At 50.7% G+C, this 16,623-nt stretch overlaps 7 protein-coding genes across 7 annotated transcripts; 3 read left to right on the top strand and 4 right to left on the bottom strand.

The window, feature by feature from the left end:
* Positions 1 to 22: 22 nt before the first annotated feature.
* Positions 23 to 1,108, bottom strand: PV08_10308 (uncharacterized protein; the record flags this gene model as incomplete). The annotated part of the gene is made up of 1 exon (XM_016384623.1): positions 23 to 1,108. One exon carries the CDS (start codon positions 1,106 to 1,108, stop codon positions 23 to 25), a length of 1,086 nt encoding a protein of 361 aa, XP_016231225.1.
* A 263-nt stretch (positions 1,109 to 1,371) lies between these two features.
* On the top strand, positions 1,372 to 3,373 carry PV08_10307 (uncharacterized protein; the record flags this gene model as incomplete). The annotated part of the gene is made up of 3 exons (XM_016384622.1): positions 1,372 to 1,381; positions 1,432 to 1,724; positions 1,769 to 3,373. The coding sequence occupies 3 exons, from the start codon at positions 1,372 to 1,374 to the stop codon at positions 3,371 to 3,373; spliced, it is 1,908 nt and encodes a 635-aa protein (XP_016231224.1).
* Positions 3,374 to 4,450: 1,077 nt separating this feature from the next.
* On the top strand, positions 4,451 to 6,137 carry PV08_10306 (uncharacterized protein; the record flags this gene model as incomplete). Its single annotated transcript, XM_016384621.1, has 2 exons — positions 4,451 to 4,462; positions 4,599 to 6,137. The coding sequence occupies 2 exons, from the start codon at positions 4,451 to 4,453 to the stop codon at positions 6,135 to 6,137; spliced, it is 1,551 nt and encodes a 516-aa protein (XP_016231223.1).
* Positions 6,138 to 7,506: 1,369 nt separating this feature from the next.
* Positions 7,507 to 7,698, bottom strand: PV08_10305 (uncharacterized protein; the record flags this gene model as incomplete). The annotated part of the gene is made up of 1 exon (XM_016384620.1): positions 7,507 to 7,698. One exon carries the CDS (start codon positions 7,696 to 7,698, stop codon positions 7,507 to 7,509), a length of 192 nt encoding a protein of 63 aa, XP_016231222.1.
* A 1,154-nt stretch (positions 7,699 to 8,852) lies between these two features.
* On the bottom strand, positions 8,853 to 10,577 carry PV08_10304 (uncharacterized protein; the record flags this gene model as incomplete). The annotated part of the gene is made up of 3 exons (XM_016384619.1): positions 8,853 to 9,899; positions 9,954 to 10,507; positions 10,562 to 10,577. 3 exons carry the CDS (start codon positions 10,575 to 10,577, stop codon positions 8,853 to 8,855), a joined length of 1,617 nt encoding a protein of 538 aa, XP_016231221.1.
* Positions 10,578 to 10,975: 398 nt separating this feature from the next.
* On the bottom strand, positions 10,976 to 13,001 carry PV08_10303 (translation factor GUF1, mitochondrial; the record flags this gene model as incomplete). The annotated part of the gene is made up of 2 exons (XM_016384618.1): positions 10,976 to 12,239; positions 12,286 to 13,001. The coding sequence occupies 2 exons, from the start codon at positions 12,999 to 13,001 to the stop codon at positions 10,976 to 10,978; spliced, it is 1,980 nt and encodes a 659-aa protein (XP_016231220.1).
* A 1,389-nt stretch (positions 13,002 to 14,390) lies between these two features.
* On the top strand, positions 14,391 to 15,916 carry PV08_10302 (uncharacterized protein; the record flags this gene model as incomplete). The annotated part of the gene is made up of 2 exons (XM_016384617.1): positions 14,391 to 14,899; positions 14,962 to 15,916. The coding sequence occupies 2 exons, from the start codon at positions 14,391 to 14,393 to the stop codon at positions 15,914 to 15,916; spliced, it is 1,464 nt and encodes a 487-aa protein (XP_016231219.1).
* Positions 15,917 to 16,623: the final 707 nt, after the last annotated feature.

Genomic DNA, 16,623 nt, shown 5'->3' with positions numbered 1-16,623 from the left:
GGTCCTTGCTTGTGGCGACCTTTCACAAGACATCCGCATCCACTAATCTGCGCTTCTTTTTCTTCTTCTTCTCTGGATTTGTCTTCTCGCCGTCTACCGACCCTTGAGAGTCAGCCCTGGATTTCTTCGACTTTTTCTTCTGAGAAGGTTCTGGTATCTCGTCGGGAACTTGGAAAGCATCAGCCATCTCGACGTCTTCTGATACTTCGCTTGTTGCTGTGGACCCATAGGGAAAGTATCGCATCTTTAGACCCTCAGGCTGTTGTCGGATTTCTTTCGCTTTCCCTGTTTTTGTGGCCGTGAATACTAGTGACGTAGGCGGAAGCTCCTGCTCGTTCTCCGCTGTCTCTCCATCAGTGGACGAGGATCCCGACGAGGATGCTTTCGTTTGACCTTTCTTATCGCTAGTGTTGACTTTGTCGCCCATTTCCCTCAGCTGGAAATTTTTCTGGATTGTTGCGCTATGCCTGTACGTGGGCTTCGTTCCTTGGGGCATCAGGATGGTCTCGCTGCCCCTAGTGAATGGCATGTCGTGCAGATTGTAATTGACGCCGTCTTTGCTGAGAATGCTTTCACCTCTCATGGCAGTCTGCATGTCGAAACTCTTGATGGATTTGATGGATATTGAGTCGGGTACTGAAATGTGCCAAATTTGCTTGCCCTCCAGGTTGTCGAAGAGAGTCGCTGCGCCTGATGTGTAGTCTGACGGTGATAGTGCAAGGGCCTCATAGCCACTAGGCGCTTTATAGGCCTTGGGCGCTAGTCTAACCTCTGAGGATTCTGCCGTTTTTCTGGCTTTCTTCACTGGAGTTTCAGAGACAGTGTCGGAAGACCGCTTCTTGCTTGATGAAGAAGATGAGCTGCTAGCCGCCTCGGAGTCGGAGTCGGCTTCTTCTTCGACACTTGATTGGGACGAAGACGACTCTTCGAGATCTTCATCGTCGGATGTAGTTGTTGTCGATGGTGACGCTGGTTTTGTTTGAGAAGCTTTTTTTGTTTTCGTTTTCGTTTTCGTTCTGGGTTGGACTGTTTGGTCTTCCTCGTCGCTGGAATCATGGATAATTTCCTCGCTCAGGTTGCTTTGCCTTACAGCTTCTTTCCTTGCCATGGCTCTGAATTCCGGTCAAAATGATCTCCGAGTTTGAGAGCGTTTCAGAATTGAAGGGGGGCCATGAAAGGTGGTTTCGGACCACGATCAACGTACAGATCAATTTAATTTCATGGACAAATTTTGGAGATTCACCGTCGCGAACAAAAATCTTTTCGGCAAGAACCGCACGCTAAAGCTTTAGTGCGCCAGGTTAGTACCGAGACTTTTACTCACTCTTCAGACTTGGGTGACTTTGACACCTGGTTCAACAACTATATTGTATGCCTGCGAGTAAGTGAACAGAACACTTAATTTTGCGACGGACAACTAACATGTCCAAGATGGTGAGCGGTTGAGCGCAGTTGCGAGGCAACGCCGTCTGCGTGAGGCGCAGTCCGCGCAGTCGACTCCTCGAGCATCATCCCCGGCCACAACGAGCGAACAGGTGCACTCTGTCCCTGCGACTGAGGAGAAGCCTCAAGCAATCGAGGATGAAGAAGTATATGAGCAACCGCTCGCCGTATCCAACCAGTTCTCAACCTTGGTCGATGCATCCACCGTTCATTTCAGCTCTTCCCGAGAAGTCGAAAACATCAATGAGAGGTCTGTTAAAGTGAGGTTGTCTCGGGGACAGGTATGTGCAGTGTGCTCTTTTCATGATTAGACTGACAAATCCAGAAATGTACCATACTGGGAGCTTGCTGTTTATGGGTCAAGGAAGGAGTGGTATCTGTGTATGGTGCCATTCTTCAGGCTTCTACGACTACATTCCGTCTATATGCACCTGCAACTTACGGCCTGCCGTCTATTGAGGCGCTGACATCCAATGCTGAATTCCAACTGGACTCGTTGGGAGATGAAATCCAAAATCTGCCATATATAGGAGTGAGAGATGTCTGGTCATCGACCGGAGCTGGCAACTCCAGATTGTCGTTTGACATTATCGGACATTCTATCGAACAGGATGCGAAAGGCCTGAGAAGACCCAAAGAGCTCAATTCCGATGCCTGGAAAACCGTCCTGTCACATTTCTCGAGTCCAGCCTCGACAAAGTCCCACTCATCCTCAAGCCCAAGGATTGTGGTATGCGGCAGGCGATCATCCGGGGTCTCAACCTTGGCCAGACATCTATCAAATCGACTCCTGACGCAACAGCACTCCAAGGGTCTTGTCAATTTTGTCGATTTAGACAGTGGAATGCCGGAGTTTACACCGCCGGGGACTATCAGCATGCTTCAGATCCAGGAGCCAATCCTCGGTCCATCCTTCTCACATGCTGTTCTTTCCAGACAAAATCTTGGTCGAACTTTCAGGACGCATTTTGTTGGCGAAATTGAACGTACCGACCTGTCGGACTGGCACCTCGATCGCGTAATCGATCTGCTCACTCTAGAACAAAGTGTTCGTGGCAAGAAAGACAATACTCCGGTCGTCATCGTAGTGCCCAAGTGGCTCGAGGACATTGAGTCACAAACTGCCAGTCTTATCTGGAAGATGATGCAACCGACAGATATCATCTGCCTAGATACACGACAGAGCTCACCCCATCTACAACCTTGGAAGACATTGGCGGAAACTGCTAGCTGTCGAATCCATCAAATCCCTGCCCAAACCTTTGACAGAATGCCTCCTCTTCGCGAGCATGAACTCTACATGCAGTCCTACTTTCACATGTCAGAGTCTTCGAGCGGCCATTCACACTGGGCGGAGACGCCGATTCTGGCCCAGGACCCTGTCATTCTCAATTATGGCTTCCAGACCCCTGACGTCGGCGGTGTATTGCTGCTTGGAGGGAGTGTCGCACTCGAAGACACATGTGAAGCGCTTGAAGAGAGCATTGTTGCTCTGTTGCTCGTCAGGCAGCAGCAGAAGGCGGAAGAAGACCCGGCTGTACTTGACAAGGGTCTGAACATCGACATGGATGATACAGAGTCAATGGAAGACAGGGGATGGCGGGTCAGCCGTACAGAGGAGCAAATTCCTCGATTGCTGCAAAGTCATCGTTCACATGATGCTTTTCCGTATTCAGTGAAGCAATCGTATTGCATTGGGTTAGGATTGGTAACAAGGTTAGACGTTGTGAAACGTCAAATAAGCCTTGTCACTCCTCTTCAATCCCAAATACTCTTGAGGAGGCCGGAGGGACATCAACTGGCACTTGTAGCTCCAAGAGCCACTTCGGATGCGAGATTCACATCGGACTGGGCTCGGAAAGAGATGAGAGGCATGAGAGGCACGAGTCAAGATCTGAAAGGACGGTGTGAAGCTGGGCAATTGGATTGATCACTCTCGCCTGCGATATAGACGTTATGAGTGGTGTGATTGGCAATGAACACATTCCATCATCCCTGTCTTCATGCAGAGTCGTGCATTCTCATGCGGAAAGGGACGGACGAGAGGGCTGCAGGATCCTTGCAAGAACAAGTCGACGTGAAGACATGGCCATCAAATAGTGTACAGTAGTTCTGCATCAACGAGGCAAAGTCATTGATCCCGACCCGATTGGCCACGGCAGAAGACGGTGGCTTCACTCCTCTGCAGAGGGCTTGGAGTGGCGGTCTGCAAAGACTGGGATTCATCCCAACGGCCGGTTGCTTAATCGGGAGAGATGGAGACTGGCTGCGAGAGTGGGAGGCCTCATTAGCCTGCAGAACAGTTCGTTGAGGTGAATAATCCCGAAAGCCGGCAATGCAATAGGAGCAGGCGGCAGTCTAGAGTCACTAGAGGCCCTGCTAGTGAATACCTAATAAGGCTACCATAGGCACCTGATGTAAGGAATAGGTAGCCTTGGGTGCCCCGGAACGCCGCCCGGTGTCATCGCTTCCGCTTCCGCTCCCACATCCTGTCCTGTTGCCGCCGTTGCTTTGCTTCTGACCGACGGCAAGGTCACCAAACTTTGCGTTCCTTGTCTTTCTCCCTCACCTTTCACCTTCACCATTAATCTCGTCTTCCCACGACAATCACTCTCCTCTCACTTGTACAATACTCTTCGCCTCTCTTCGCGCCGCACGGACTCAACCTCTCTCGGCGCACTGTCGCATTTCCTCCTACCCTTCTCCCTCGGATAGAGCCGCGTCTATTGCTTTCTTCAGAGCCAGGTTCAACCCTTGATTCCACCTCGTTTCACCAGACTCCGAACAGTGCCCTCCACTGCTCCCTTCCCGACACATACTTACCAGCGCCACCGCCGACCTTTGTGGGGGACCTTACCTGAAAGAAGCCCAGTATTTCCTGAGCGTTTGCAGTGAAAGGAGGACTCATGGCAGGCTCCGGTTCAACCAGCTGCGTCTGCCTGAGAATGATGTGCAATCAAGCCCACAAGCTATGAAAGAAGGCCAATAAAGAGATTGGGGACAAAACATGGATTTCACAGTAAGTCAGCACCTATATACCTTTGCCACAGTCTGGTTCGATTGCGCAAGCCACCTGGCGCATGACATCTTCACATGAGTCTGGAAATTGCGCATGACATTTGCATCGCAGCAGACGTTAACAAAGATCCTTGTAGCTCGCCCTCACGCATTTCTGCGAAGCGCATGGCCCCAAGTCAGTACTTTGCACACAAGTCCTCCCGGTACAATGCGCTTTGTGCCTCCCTCCGTCGCCATCGCTACGAGCTTGCTCCTCTTCCGACTCCCTTACGACTCAAGTCCACGAGACATCCTTTGAATCTACTCAGAACGGCCAACGGTCGCCGATCCTCCAAAAAACTGAGACCAACTTGACCTTACCAACCGACTTCTCTGGCGCTTCGACCAGCGTAGACTCAGAGACCGAGCCGGAGAGTCCCACGATCGAGAAACATCCCTTGTTTCGACAAAACCGGGACGGTAGCCTTCAGTGGCCATATGGAAGAGCCGAAGGCGACACCTGTGCCAGCTGTAGCTTCAGCGTGCCCAAAGCTGTAGCAGAGAAACTCCCGGCCGGTGCACCAGGTAGCAGGATCTCAGAGGGGAAAAAACCTGCCAGTGCACCAGTTCTTCGCTCGAGGGAATTCGTCTGTCTTCGAAAGCGAAAGAGAAGACCAAGTAACGACTATCATGACACTAGACCCTCATCATACAATTCGTCCTTTGCGTCCTCACAGTCTCCGGCGCAATCGATTCCTCACTCACATTCCGACGACTGCCATGACCATACACTAACTTACCTGACTGCGAAATCCCCCGACGATCGCGAAAGCTATGCGCAGTTACGCGCCTCTGTCATTCGTACACTATCTTGCGAGCTGCTCCCACGCGGCATGTCGGACGGACCTTTCTGCTTTGGCGACTCAAACACAGGCTATACCATTGCATATGTGTTCCGACTAACGGACCCGAGGGCGCGTGGAAGACGGCGGGCGTACGCCTTTGTCGCTCTCGCCGGGAAAGACGCGAGCCGCGCATTTCAAGCATGCCCAATGCTTTGGGAGGCATTTGCTAGCATGGCCAAAGGAATTGAAGCCGCGGCGCAAAGACATCAAGAAGAGCAGCAACGAAAAGTGGAAGAGCAAGCACGACTTGCTGACTCGAACTCTTCAAGAAACTATACACCCGTGTCGTCGTTTCTGACGTCGCGGACAATCGATCCAGATGGACACCCACGTCGTGGAGGACAAGCTTCGCCTCGCAGCTTAGCGGAGATCGTTGGAGACGAGAATATCTTTGCTTATCTGCATCAGTACTTTGTTGCGATTCTTCGCTGTCTTGGTGACCAGTTTGGAGGACTCCCACTGGCTGAAACACCTTCGGTCTATCAATCGGTCAGTGATGAGTCGCCGCGATTCGCAAAGTCTTCTGCCATGAAATCGCGAGCTCCACCGGTATCGTTTGCCCATCTTGATAGTCTTCGCGACGAGGACGCTACGCCAACGCCTCAAAGTCGAAGTCATATTGAGACCAACAACCCCTGGCAAAACAAACCGAACGTAGCGACGAAGAGTACAATGGATCAAGATGACGACGTTGAAATCTCCAAGACTCGCGCCAACAAAGCATTCAAACTCAACCCTCCATGCGCGCCATTGTTGGTCAGCGAAACTGCACAGCGACAGGTTGTCGTCTAACTGGCCAAACATCATCACACCCATGTACATATCACAGTGGGTACCCATGCCTTTCCTCCCTGAGGGGTTTGCTGGGGAACCTTGAATTCTAATGACGGCACGGCCTTGATATCGATTTCATATATCAAACGACATGAAATGGGAGGTGAAGAGGCGTTATGGGACATGCAATGGGGGCGGGGACGGGGGTGGTAACATTGCAATCATGGCATCATCATTCGATTAGATCCCATTGTCATGTGCTTTTCCCTTTTTTTGGCCAAGGGGGTAAAAGTGATACCACGATACATCGCGCGAGTAATGAGAGATGCCTTTTTTATACCGGGGGGGGGGAAGAATGACTTTGTTGTTGTTGACTATTTAGACTCTTCCTAGCACCTAAGAAGGGAGCTGGGGTGTGTGTGAGAGATTGGGGGGAAACACTTTAGCACCTTTGTTGTACTTTTGAAGTAAGTGCCTGTACTCCGCAGGTGAATGGAGATGATTCTTTCAGTTGGCTAGTTAGTCAGTTGCTTTGTCTCGTACATACTAACCTTGTACTGAAGTCTCGGGCACGATATTGACCTATGTGGGTACTTTTCGTAAGTAGAGAGGATAGAGTCTAAACGTCAGTAACAGCAATGGAATAGAAGGGGGTTTGCCTTGATAATGTGAACATTGAGGTAGTACAGTACATACGTATACATGCGTTCTTTTCGTCATGGTGAATGGGTAACTCAAGGTAACTACCAATATAGGCCGAAACTCAGCGAGTGTCTGTATACACTCCAAGTACCTGACATGGTGGACGACGTAGGTACGGAGGAACGTAGGTAGGTAGGTAGGTAGATAGTAGGTGCCCTCCCATACCTACCTGAGGTACAAATCGTTCGTGGTGCCTACATTTTCTAAGGAACATTGTCTGTTTCAAAAACTTACATACTCTCCTTTTAATTGTCCTTGAAAGAGTTAAGACCGCAAGGAAAAGCACAGCAAGGGAATGGCTCGAGTCAATTGAATTAATTTAATTCATCCATCCCTACGGAGGAGTAGTGGTACCGGTGGCAAGTACCACCCCTGCTCCTGCTCCCGCTGCATCGTGCAAGCAAACCCATACTCCGTCCGATACTGCAGAAATAACAAATGTATCATCGGCCGGCCCCCTGCTCAACTCATCTCACCTCATTTCGTCACAGCCCGATTTCCCATATCCGTCATCTTCTGTCGTTGTGCTCGTCATGTTTGCGTTGCGTTGCGTTGCGTTGCGTTACGTTGCGTTACGTTGCAAGGCAATGTGTTGTGTTTCTTTTCGTCGTATCGCAATCACAATATCAGACCACAACTAACTGCGCTCTGTTTCCCAAGGTGTGACTTTTCACTTTCACTCTCTTTAAACAAGATTGAACTCGGTCTTTCCCTGGTCCTTGACCTCCCGTAGGGTGGCGAGGGGTCGAGGCTTCGGCAGACTCGACGTGGTCCTCAACTGGCCCTGGTTCCGGGGTGGCAAGTTGTAGACGATGACGAAAGGCGCGAGGGCCGTGGCCGTAGCGGCGACGAGAGTAGTCAATGTGAAATGAGACATCTGGTCTGTTGGTTGGTGGGTCTTGGGTCTTCGTCTTTTTGTATGGTGAGTGGGTGGGTGGGTGCCAGTAAAGATGGAACGGTGGTGGTGGTGGTTGTGAGATTGAGCACTTTCTTGTGTGCCTTATGCTTGCTTTGCGCGCGAGTGAGTGAGTGTGTATGTGTGTATATGAGAGAGTGATGTTGTTGTTTGTTTTTAGTTCTGATGTTTTCGTCGCGTCGAGACGTCTCTCAAAAGACCAACAGGAACGTAATATGTCGTGGTTCGTTTCGTTTTGTCTATCAATTTTGGTGAACGCTTGAGTCTCCCAGAAGGGGACAAAGGATGAGAACGACAAAGACGGGGGACTGAAAGGGACAACGGTCTATCTAGCTGGCTGCCTAGCCAGTTCTATGCTCTATGGAACGAGTAGAAAGAGGGAGTGAAAGGTGTGAGGAAGTGAGAACAAAAAAGGAACAGGTAGGAACTTGTCACGAACGAGCAAAAGATACAAGAAAAAAGGTGGTCAATTAGTCGGTGTCGCAAGTCACTTCACAAAAAACCAAAAAGGGGGGAGTGAGGGAGCGAATCGGCGAGTCAGCGCTGAGTGGCGAGTGCAAGAAATGGAGAAAAAAGGAGAAAATTTATCAATCAACGCAGGTACAGCGCATTGTCACGTCGAGAACGAATCGAACAGGGCCTGCGAGCATTCCATTCAATCAGGTAGATGGTGACACGCAGGGATGTTTTGTCGGTCGGTGTGACTCGGACTAAAGGGCCGGTCGAGCGGCAATTTCTACGAGTATGTACAATACGACACGAGTAATGTATATAAGTACTAGGCTTACGGAGTATTAACTAGTACAAGCAAGTATTAACTAACTACGAACGAAATTAACTGGGGAAATAAGGGGGAAACCCCAATCTACTGGAGTAAATTACGACTCGTACTGTACAAAGTGAGCCCTATTATTGTGTAACCAGCTAAAACTGTAAGCTTAATTTCTGAACCACCAATAATGACACACCAAACTTCCATAAGCTTAAAATTGTTCCAAGCAGGGACTGCTACTGCACAAGTACGGCATGGACAGACACAGACACACTGCAAGGTACCTAGGTAAAGAAGAGAGCTTCAAACAAAAACAAAAACAAAAACAGAAACAAAACAAATCTCACCAATCATTACAACTAGGACATCGATCTTCTCCATCCATTATGTGCTCTATCCCATCGGCGTCGACCTCGACTCGGAACCATTCTGCCGGGTTCAGCCTGACGAATCTCCTGCGCCAGTAGTCACGAACATTGTCATCGAATTGAAGCAGGTCATACATGCGCTCAAACTCGTCCTGAAGCTTCGCACATCGCAACTGGTACTTGTTGGCTTGCCTCTTCCGGAACGAGACGAGAAGAGGACTGGAGCTGGACATGGTAGAGCAGGGGCTGCCGACCCCGACTCGATCGTTCCACGTGGCCATTCGTTCCGCCGTGCGGACCAGACTCAGGATGAAATGGATCCAATGGGCGATCTCGTCAAAATCCAGCGTGCCGATATGCTGCCGGAACTCGATGGTTCTGGCGGCACCTCCTTCGTACATCAATGGTTCAAAGTTGACGAACTTGTAGCGTGTTTCAAGCACCACATGCCCAGATTCATCCATGTTTGGTCGCAGGCAGGCGTCCATGAGCTTCGCAAGACCGGCTGGCGTCATATCCTTGTGGAAAATCTTCTTCTGGGCCTTGGAGAGATCGGTCGATTCGACACGCCGGCACCAATGGGTCGAGCGCCTGATGCCCATAAGATTCGTCTCCACGTAGTGTGAGTCAAAATCGGAGCGACAGCGTCGACTTTCGTGGTGCAGGACGTTGATCAGCTCTTCAAATTGTACAAGCAGGTAAGCCAGATGCTGAAGCACTGGCAATGGGATCATTTCGTCCATGTCTTGAGACTCGCGGGCAACGTGAACGTGGAATCCACAGGACTCATTGACAAAGACCCCAAAAGGGTCCCTTGGTCTGCCACGTAGAGCTTTCAAAAAACATGCAATCTCTTGCAGCGCATTGCTAGAGGTGAAATTGTTCAAAGACAAATCCTCAGGAGCCGCCAACACACGGGAGACGAGCTCCTGTCCAGACATGACCCAATCACACTCATCATCACTGTCGAGCCTGTCGGGCAGATATTTAGATAGGTTCTTGGGTTCGTCGATCGATCCATCCTGGTCACAGAGTTAATCAGCACTCCACATGAACAACTTAAAAACGCGACGTACGGCTTGGATGTTCCACGATTCGTAACCTCTCTCGCCGGCAGTGCATTCCAAGCCTGCCTGTTCCAGAACAGACTGAGTAACGAACATCGTAGTCGAAGCCTGCCCGATACGTGCACATGAATGCGGATCGGAAAATACAACTGGTTGATGTACGTCGACGTCCATGTTTACTCCTGTGGCTGGTTCACTTTCGTCGTCATAGCTTAATGCCAGGTCATCCTCCTCCTCCTCCTCGAACAGCTCTTCGTCGGTTATGCCGTCGACGCCGATCCATTCAAACCCGACCCGTGGGCTGCGATCGAACGCAAAGACATACTCGAGCTCTATACCAAACGTTAGTGACATTGGTTCTTTGGGTGAAAAGTAACGCCAGTACAGCGGAGGCGAGAAGATGGAGGAAGCGGGAGTGTCGAGATGTGATCCGTATGGTGGTGGCTGACGAACCGGCTGATCATGGAACGCTGGCTGGTCGCTGCCAGTCAATTCGCGTTGGCTCGGTTGGGCATGTTCATTCCGAACGTCGATCTGCAAAGGCACTGGACGTCTTGGGTGACCTGGACATGTTCAGTCAGCCGTTCCATCACAATATAGTACAGGCCTTTCCTTACTGATCTGACCCGGCATTTCGCGTTGAGGCGATGTTTCTATGCTTTTTGAGCCGCCATCCCCATGTTGCACATCCTGATATAACCAGGAATATAGTAGGGTTCGAGTTCGATGCTAGCGAACAAAGAAAGGCTCGACATCTGGAAATAGATCGATGTCACAGAAACCGATTGTGAGGAATGCAAAGGCAACAAAGAGCCAAACATAGCAACTTCTGTTCTCAAAATACCACCGAAAGAATCGCCAAACAGAGAAATTTGCAGCTCCAGGATTCATCATACCCAACAATCTTGTCCATGAGACAGACACTATTAGTAATTTCTTCAAGGCAGCTCAAAACAAGGGAGCCCAGAGTCCCGACCGGGCATTATCCCATATAACCTGTATTGTACATTCTATCTGGCGTCGACGGTGTCCTACTTTGCGAGGAATGCTTGAAACGCCGAGTGCTCAATCACCACATTACCCACAGCTTTCAACTTCTTGCGACCTTCTTTTTGTTTTTCCAATAATTTCATCCGTCTCGTTTTATCGGCCGCATGTAATTTTGCGAGGACGTCCTTCCGATATGGCTTGATGGTTTCCCGGGCAATGATTTGTTTCCCAACAGCAGCTTGTATAATGATCTCGAACATTTGCCGGTCGACGTGTTCTTTGAACTTCTCAACCCATTGTTTGCCCACGTAGCGTACTTGTGATTGGTGCAAAACCCTGGACACGGCATCCACTGGCTCTTTGTTCACCAACAGTTGGAGCTTGACAATGTTACTGGCACGCCAGTCAGCTTCCTCGTAATCGAGTGTGGCATATCCCTTCGTGTTTGACTTTAGCTTGCCAAAGAAGTCGTCAACAAGCTGAGCGAGCGGCATCTCGTACTTCAGGATGACCTGTGAGGAAGTAAAATATTCCATAGACTTCTGCTCACCACGGTTTGCCTCGCACAGTTCCATGACTCTCCCAAGATACTCGTCAGGAAACGTGAGAGTTGCTAGAACATAGGGTTCTCGTAGCTCTGCAACACCTCGGCGCGCTTCGTCATTGTCGGGGAACTCGGCAGGATTGGTGATGATCTCCTCTCTCCCATCGTTGTATATAACCTTGAAAGGGACCGTAGGTGGTGTGATGATGATGCTGGTTCCGTGTTCCTGTCTCAGACGATCTTCAAAGACCGAGCAGTGCAAGGTGCCCAAAAACCCTAGTCGGAACCCGGCACCCAGCGCCTGTGACGACTCCTTCTGTACGGTCACACTTCGATCGTTTAGCAAAAGCTGATTGATGCTATCCTCAAGCTGCTCAAATTCACTTTGATCGACCGGGAAAGCAGCCACAAAAACCATGGGCTTGGGTTCCTCAAAGCCAGGCAACGGCTGCACCTGCTTCTGAAAACCTAATTTTGTATATGTATCACCAATCTTGGCTTCGCTGCTCTTCCTCATCGAAGGATTAAAGTAAACATAACCAACTTGTCCAGCTCGTAGTACTTTCTGTGGTGTCTGATCAGGATACATGATACCGACCTCGCCAACGGTATATCGGTTCCCAGTGGCGAACGAGACAATCTGATCACCCGCCCGAAGCTCACCGTCAAACAGTCGTACCAACAGAACAACCCCTTTATAGCTCGAATACCATGAGTCGACTAGATAGAGTCTGAGCGGCTTCTTGGGGTCGCCGACTGGCCTGCTTCAAGTCAGCAGTGAATGATATGTTGTCTGAATATACTCACGCAGGTATCTGCTCAACGACGGCCGGGAGAACAGACTCAACATTCAAACCTGTCTTTGCAGACACGAGGACGGCACTATCAGGGTCCAATTCAAAGGTATCGTGCATCTGCTCCAAGGCTCGGGGTGGGTCGGCATGAGGCAAGTCGACTTTGTTGATGACTGGTATCAAAGACAAACCCTGAGCGAACGCCAGGTAGAAATTTGCAACCGTCTGGGCTTGAATGCCTTGACTTGCATCGACGAGCAACAGAGCGCCGCCACAGCTTGCATAGCTACGGGCGACTTCGGCCCTGAAATCGACATGGCCAGGAGTATCAACGAGGTGGAGAAGATAATCATATCCTTTGTAGTTGTAGATCATGGAGCATGTCTGCGCCTTTACCGTGATGCCACGCTCTCTCTCAACATCCAGTTTGTCCAGGACTTGCTTGTTTGCACCGGGTTCGATCGTGCCCGTAAGCTCGAGCAGGCGGTCGCTGAGCGTGCTCTTGCCATGGTCAACATGTGCAACAATGCAGAAATTGCGATATCGCTCGATCGGGATGGCTGCGATTCTTTGTTCGAGGTCGCCTGGTACAGACGGTCCGGCACGAAAGGGAGTTGAGGCGGAGAATGATCGCAGCGACGGGTATTTAGTCTTCGACGACCATACTGGGGCAGAAGGAGCCAACAATGCAGCTCTTCGCCGTGCAAAGACCTGCAGCCATCCTTTCATGCCAGTGAGCGTGGGCGGCTTATTTAGGTCATGGATGTGCCGTCGAATGTTCTGCTGTGGCCGCAGTTTGAGAAAATGTGCAGGCGAGATGCGATGCCCGAGGATTTGCCAGGTACAGATAATGCCACTATGCTTCAACTGGAGCCGACGGCCGCCGCTTTAAACTCACGGGCAGAGCCATATATCAGATACTAGGTCCGGATACCTACCTACCTACCTACCTACCTAGATACGTGCCTAGGTACTTTTAAACAGTCCCTGGTCGTGTGGTGAAGTTTGTTTTAGGCAGAATGTATTTCGCTCTCTGGTGTATTATTGTACTTCTAAGTCTACAGCCATTTAAGCTGGGATCGCTGGGGGACAGCTTGCTGATCTGGACGTGGTGCCTGCCTGTGGAACGTCCCAGGGAAGATAGATCGTCGAAGGTTGCTGAGAGGACTCGGTCCTCACGACTGACAGGCAATCAGAAAATGAGTGCGGGGAAGCGGCGGTGGCTCTGTGTCCTTTCAACGCGTTCATGTACTCGGAAGTGTCCATGATTGAGTGGACCCCACGACGCTTGTTTCCGTCAACAGCTATTTCAAAGAGTGTGGAACAACAGTGTTATGTAGATAGTGAGATCTCGATCAGCAGACGATGCTCGCGTCGTCCAGGGGACTGTCATGGAGTAGCTTGATTCCTTGGATAGGTTCAGGTAACCGAGCCTTGATGTCTTCCATTTTTCGCTTGGAGTGGCTCCATCCCGGTTACTGCATCCTCCAGACGAAAAGAGGCTCTCTCCACTCTGATACGCCGAGCGCCCTGACTTATTTCCGTCGAGCTGGACGCAGGGATAGTTCCCTGTTGATCTGGCTTGGATGAACTAATCCCAGGCGTCCGGAACCAGAATGCCGGTGCCGGAAACGGCAAGGCTGGTGACTCCCCGACTCCACTGTGACAGACTCGCGGCATCAGTTATGATCACCTGGTTTCTCGTGAACGCTGCCCTTTTCTTGCAAAGATCAGAAGCACCGCGCTGAGAGTGATTTTATTGCCCCGCAACATACTGCAAGAACATGTCCTGCTGGGACCGGAAACCAACTCCCCTCAACTGCTGTGTCGCGTCACTATGAGGCCACGTCGAGTCTGCGCTTCCCGTCAACAACGAGTGGTTATATCATTCTTTGTTAATTTCTTCGTCAGTGTGGAACTATGAACCTGGTCACCGGCAACATAACTCTGTGCTGCGGTGTCATCAGGGCCGGGTCTGCCGCTTGATATCGCAGCTACAGGAGACCCCATGGCCCTATTGTGGTGTGTGCAGTGAGATGGGGAGTTCCCGTCGAAGAATGACTCAGGCAGAACAGCAGCTGATTTTGTACTTCGTATTCGGGAATCTCACCCGTCAGAATGGTTGAGATCTGCTGTGAGACAGTGGATGCCTCGCTGTATAAAGTGCGAGAACTCCTCCCTGGCTTCATTGCTGCCGTCTCAAAGCTTGTCCGACAGTCTAATTCATTCTTCTTTCGACAGAAAAAGAGATTTGCACCACTAGCCATCATGAATACCGTCGCTGCCAACAAGGCAGAACAAGCAATCGGGGACAGACCGACGGCTACCACCAACCAGTACAAAACTCGTCCCAATGAGACCATGCTTGCACTGCGTTGGTACGGCGACAGGGATGTCCGAGTTGAAGAAGTCCCGGCGCCCACCATAACCGAGCCTGCCGATGCCGTCGTGAAAGTCACCGGTACGACAGTCTGCGGTAGTGATCTGCATCTGTACCACAAAGAGATTATGCAGCTGCAGAAAGGTGAGATCTTGGGACATGAGTTTATGGGCATAATCGACGAGGTCGGGCCCGCAGTCAAAGGCCTCAAAGTAGGCGACCGAGTCGTTGCCAGTTTCCAGATTGCGTATGTCTCGAGCGTCCCTCCATTTTGCATATCATGCCAGGGCTAACAATGGACAAACCCAGTTGTGGCGAGTGTGAGTTCTGTAAAGAAGGCCTTAGCAGTATGTGCGATCGCACGAACTCGTCTGCTTTGCAAGAAAAGCTCTATGGAAAACCATTTGCTGGATTATTCGGCTACTCCTTCTTCGCTGGCGGCTTTCCTGGCGGCCAGGCCGAGTATGTTCGGGTACCATTTGCGACCAACAATCTTCTCAAGATCCCCGACCATGTCCCAAATGAGAAAGCGTTGTATCTGAGCGACATCGTCCCGACCTCCTATCATGCCACCGTCTGCGCCGAGGTCTCAAAAGGCAAGAGCGTTGCGGTCTGGGGTCTCGGGCCTGTCGGCATGCTTGCGTGCAAATGGAGCAAGCTTGAGGGAGCGAGACGCGTGATCGCCATCGACCAGGTGCCAGAGCGCCTTGCTCTCGCCCGGGATCTTGGCTGCGACACTATCGACTTCTCGAAGGTCAAGGACGTTGTCGCCGAGATCTATAAACTCGAGCCCCAAGGCGTGAATTGCTGCATCGATGCCGCCGCCTTCCGGTACACCAAGACGCTGTTGCAGAGCGCTGAGCGCCTTGTAGGCTTGGAAACAGACAGCAGCGAGATAGCGAACGAGACTATCCGTGCATGTCGAAAATTTGGCACGGTCTCGATTGTGGCAGATTACGCCGCAATGACGAACCAGTTCCTCATCGGAGCCTTGATGGAGAAGGGCATCACGTACCGTGGCTGCGGCCAAGCTCCTGTGCAAAAGTACTGGCACCAGTTGCTGAAGAAGATTGAGAGCGGCGAATTTGACCCTACTATTGTCCTAACCCATAGGTTTTCGATTGAGGAGTTCAGCGGCCTGTATGAGGCCTTCGATAAGAAGAAGTATGGAATATTGAAGACCTATGTGCAGACAAGGTTCTCCCCACCACCGACCCCAGGCACTCCCAAATTGAGCAGCTTCGCGTCGGGAGATTTTCTCTAGACCTGTCTCCGGGTTGGCAATGATCACATCTGAGGCAAGGTCAACAGTACCCTGCGATAGGAGACTGGGTCCGTTGGGAATGAGGGGGGTATTTTGTGAACTTTTCATAGTACCGTTTATATCTTGTCAATGCCATAGCTGCAAAATCCGATATTGTATTTGTAACATGTCAGTACCATTGCAGCAATTCGGGTATGCTATGCTTTTGGATGGCTAAGCTGAGGAAGGCTCCGTCAAATAGGGTTCTATGACTCCTATCACAACTTGAGCCTTTGTTCTGCTGGACTTGTTCCAGTCACTCCTTTCTCCGGTCTTGAAGTCACGCAGATATCAAAATCATACTCTATCCGGGACTGCGCTTGGTCGAGACAATTCAGTCAAACGCCTTAGCCTAACCCTGTCCACGAGGAGAGCCTCAATCGGACGCAAATGTTTCACTCCTTATGCTCTACGATAGAAAGGAATCGACCTCCCAGTTATGATGGGCAGATCTGTCACTTCGTCATATTTGAGCCCCAATACGTGTCCAATCCTGCCATCCGCCCGACGTCTCTCTACGAGAGCCATGCTTGTTCCTATCCATCTTTCACAGTGAGATATATTGCTTGGAAAGGCCAGCCCTGTTGGTAAACCGAGTCGAAGTAAGCGTGGGGCTTACGCAGATGCAGGCAAGGTCATAGGCTATAGTGACTGCCCTGGCAGTGATT

This window comes from Exophiala spinifera (assembly GCF_000836115.1).
Source record: "Exophiala spinifera strain CBS 89968 unplaced genomic scaffold supercont1.8, whole genome shotgun sequence".
NCBI lineage: Eukaryota > Fungi > Ascomycota > Eurotiomycetes > Chaetothyriales > Herpotrichiellaceae > Exophiala > Exophiala spinifera.
Note: the sequence above shows the minus strand (reverse complement) of the source record. Positions and strands in the feature narration are given on the sequence as shown.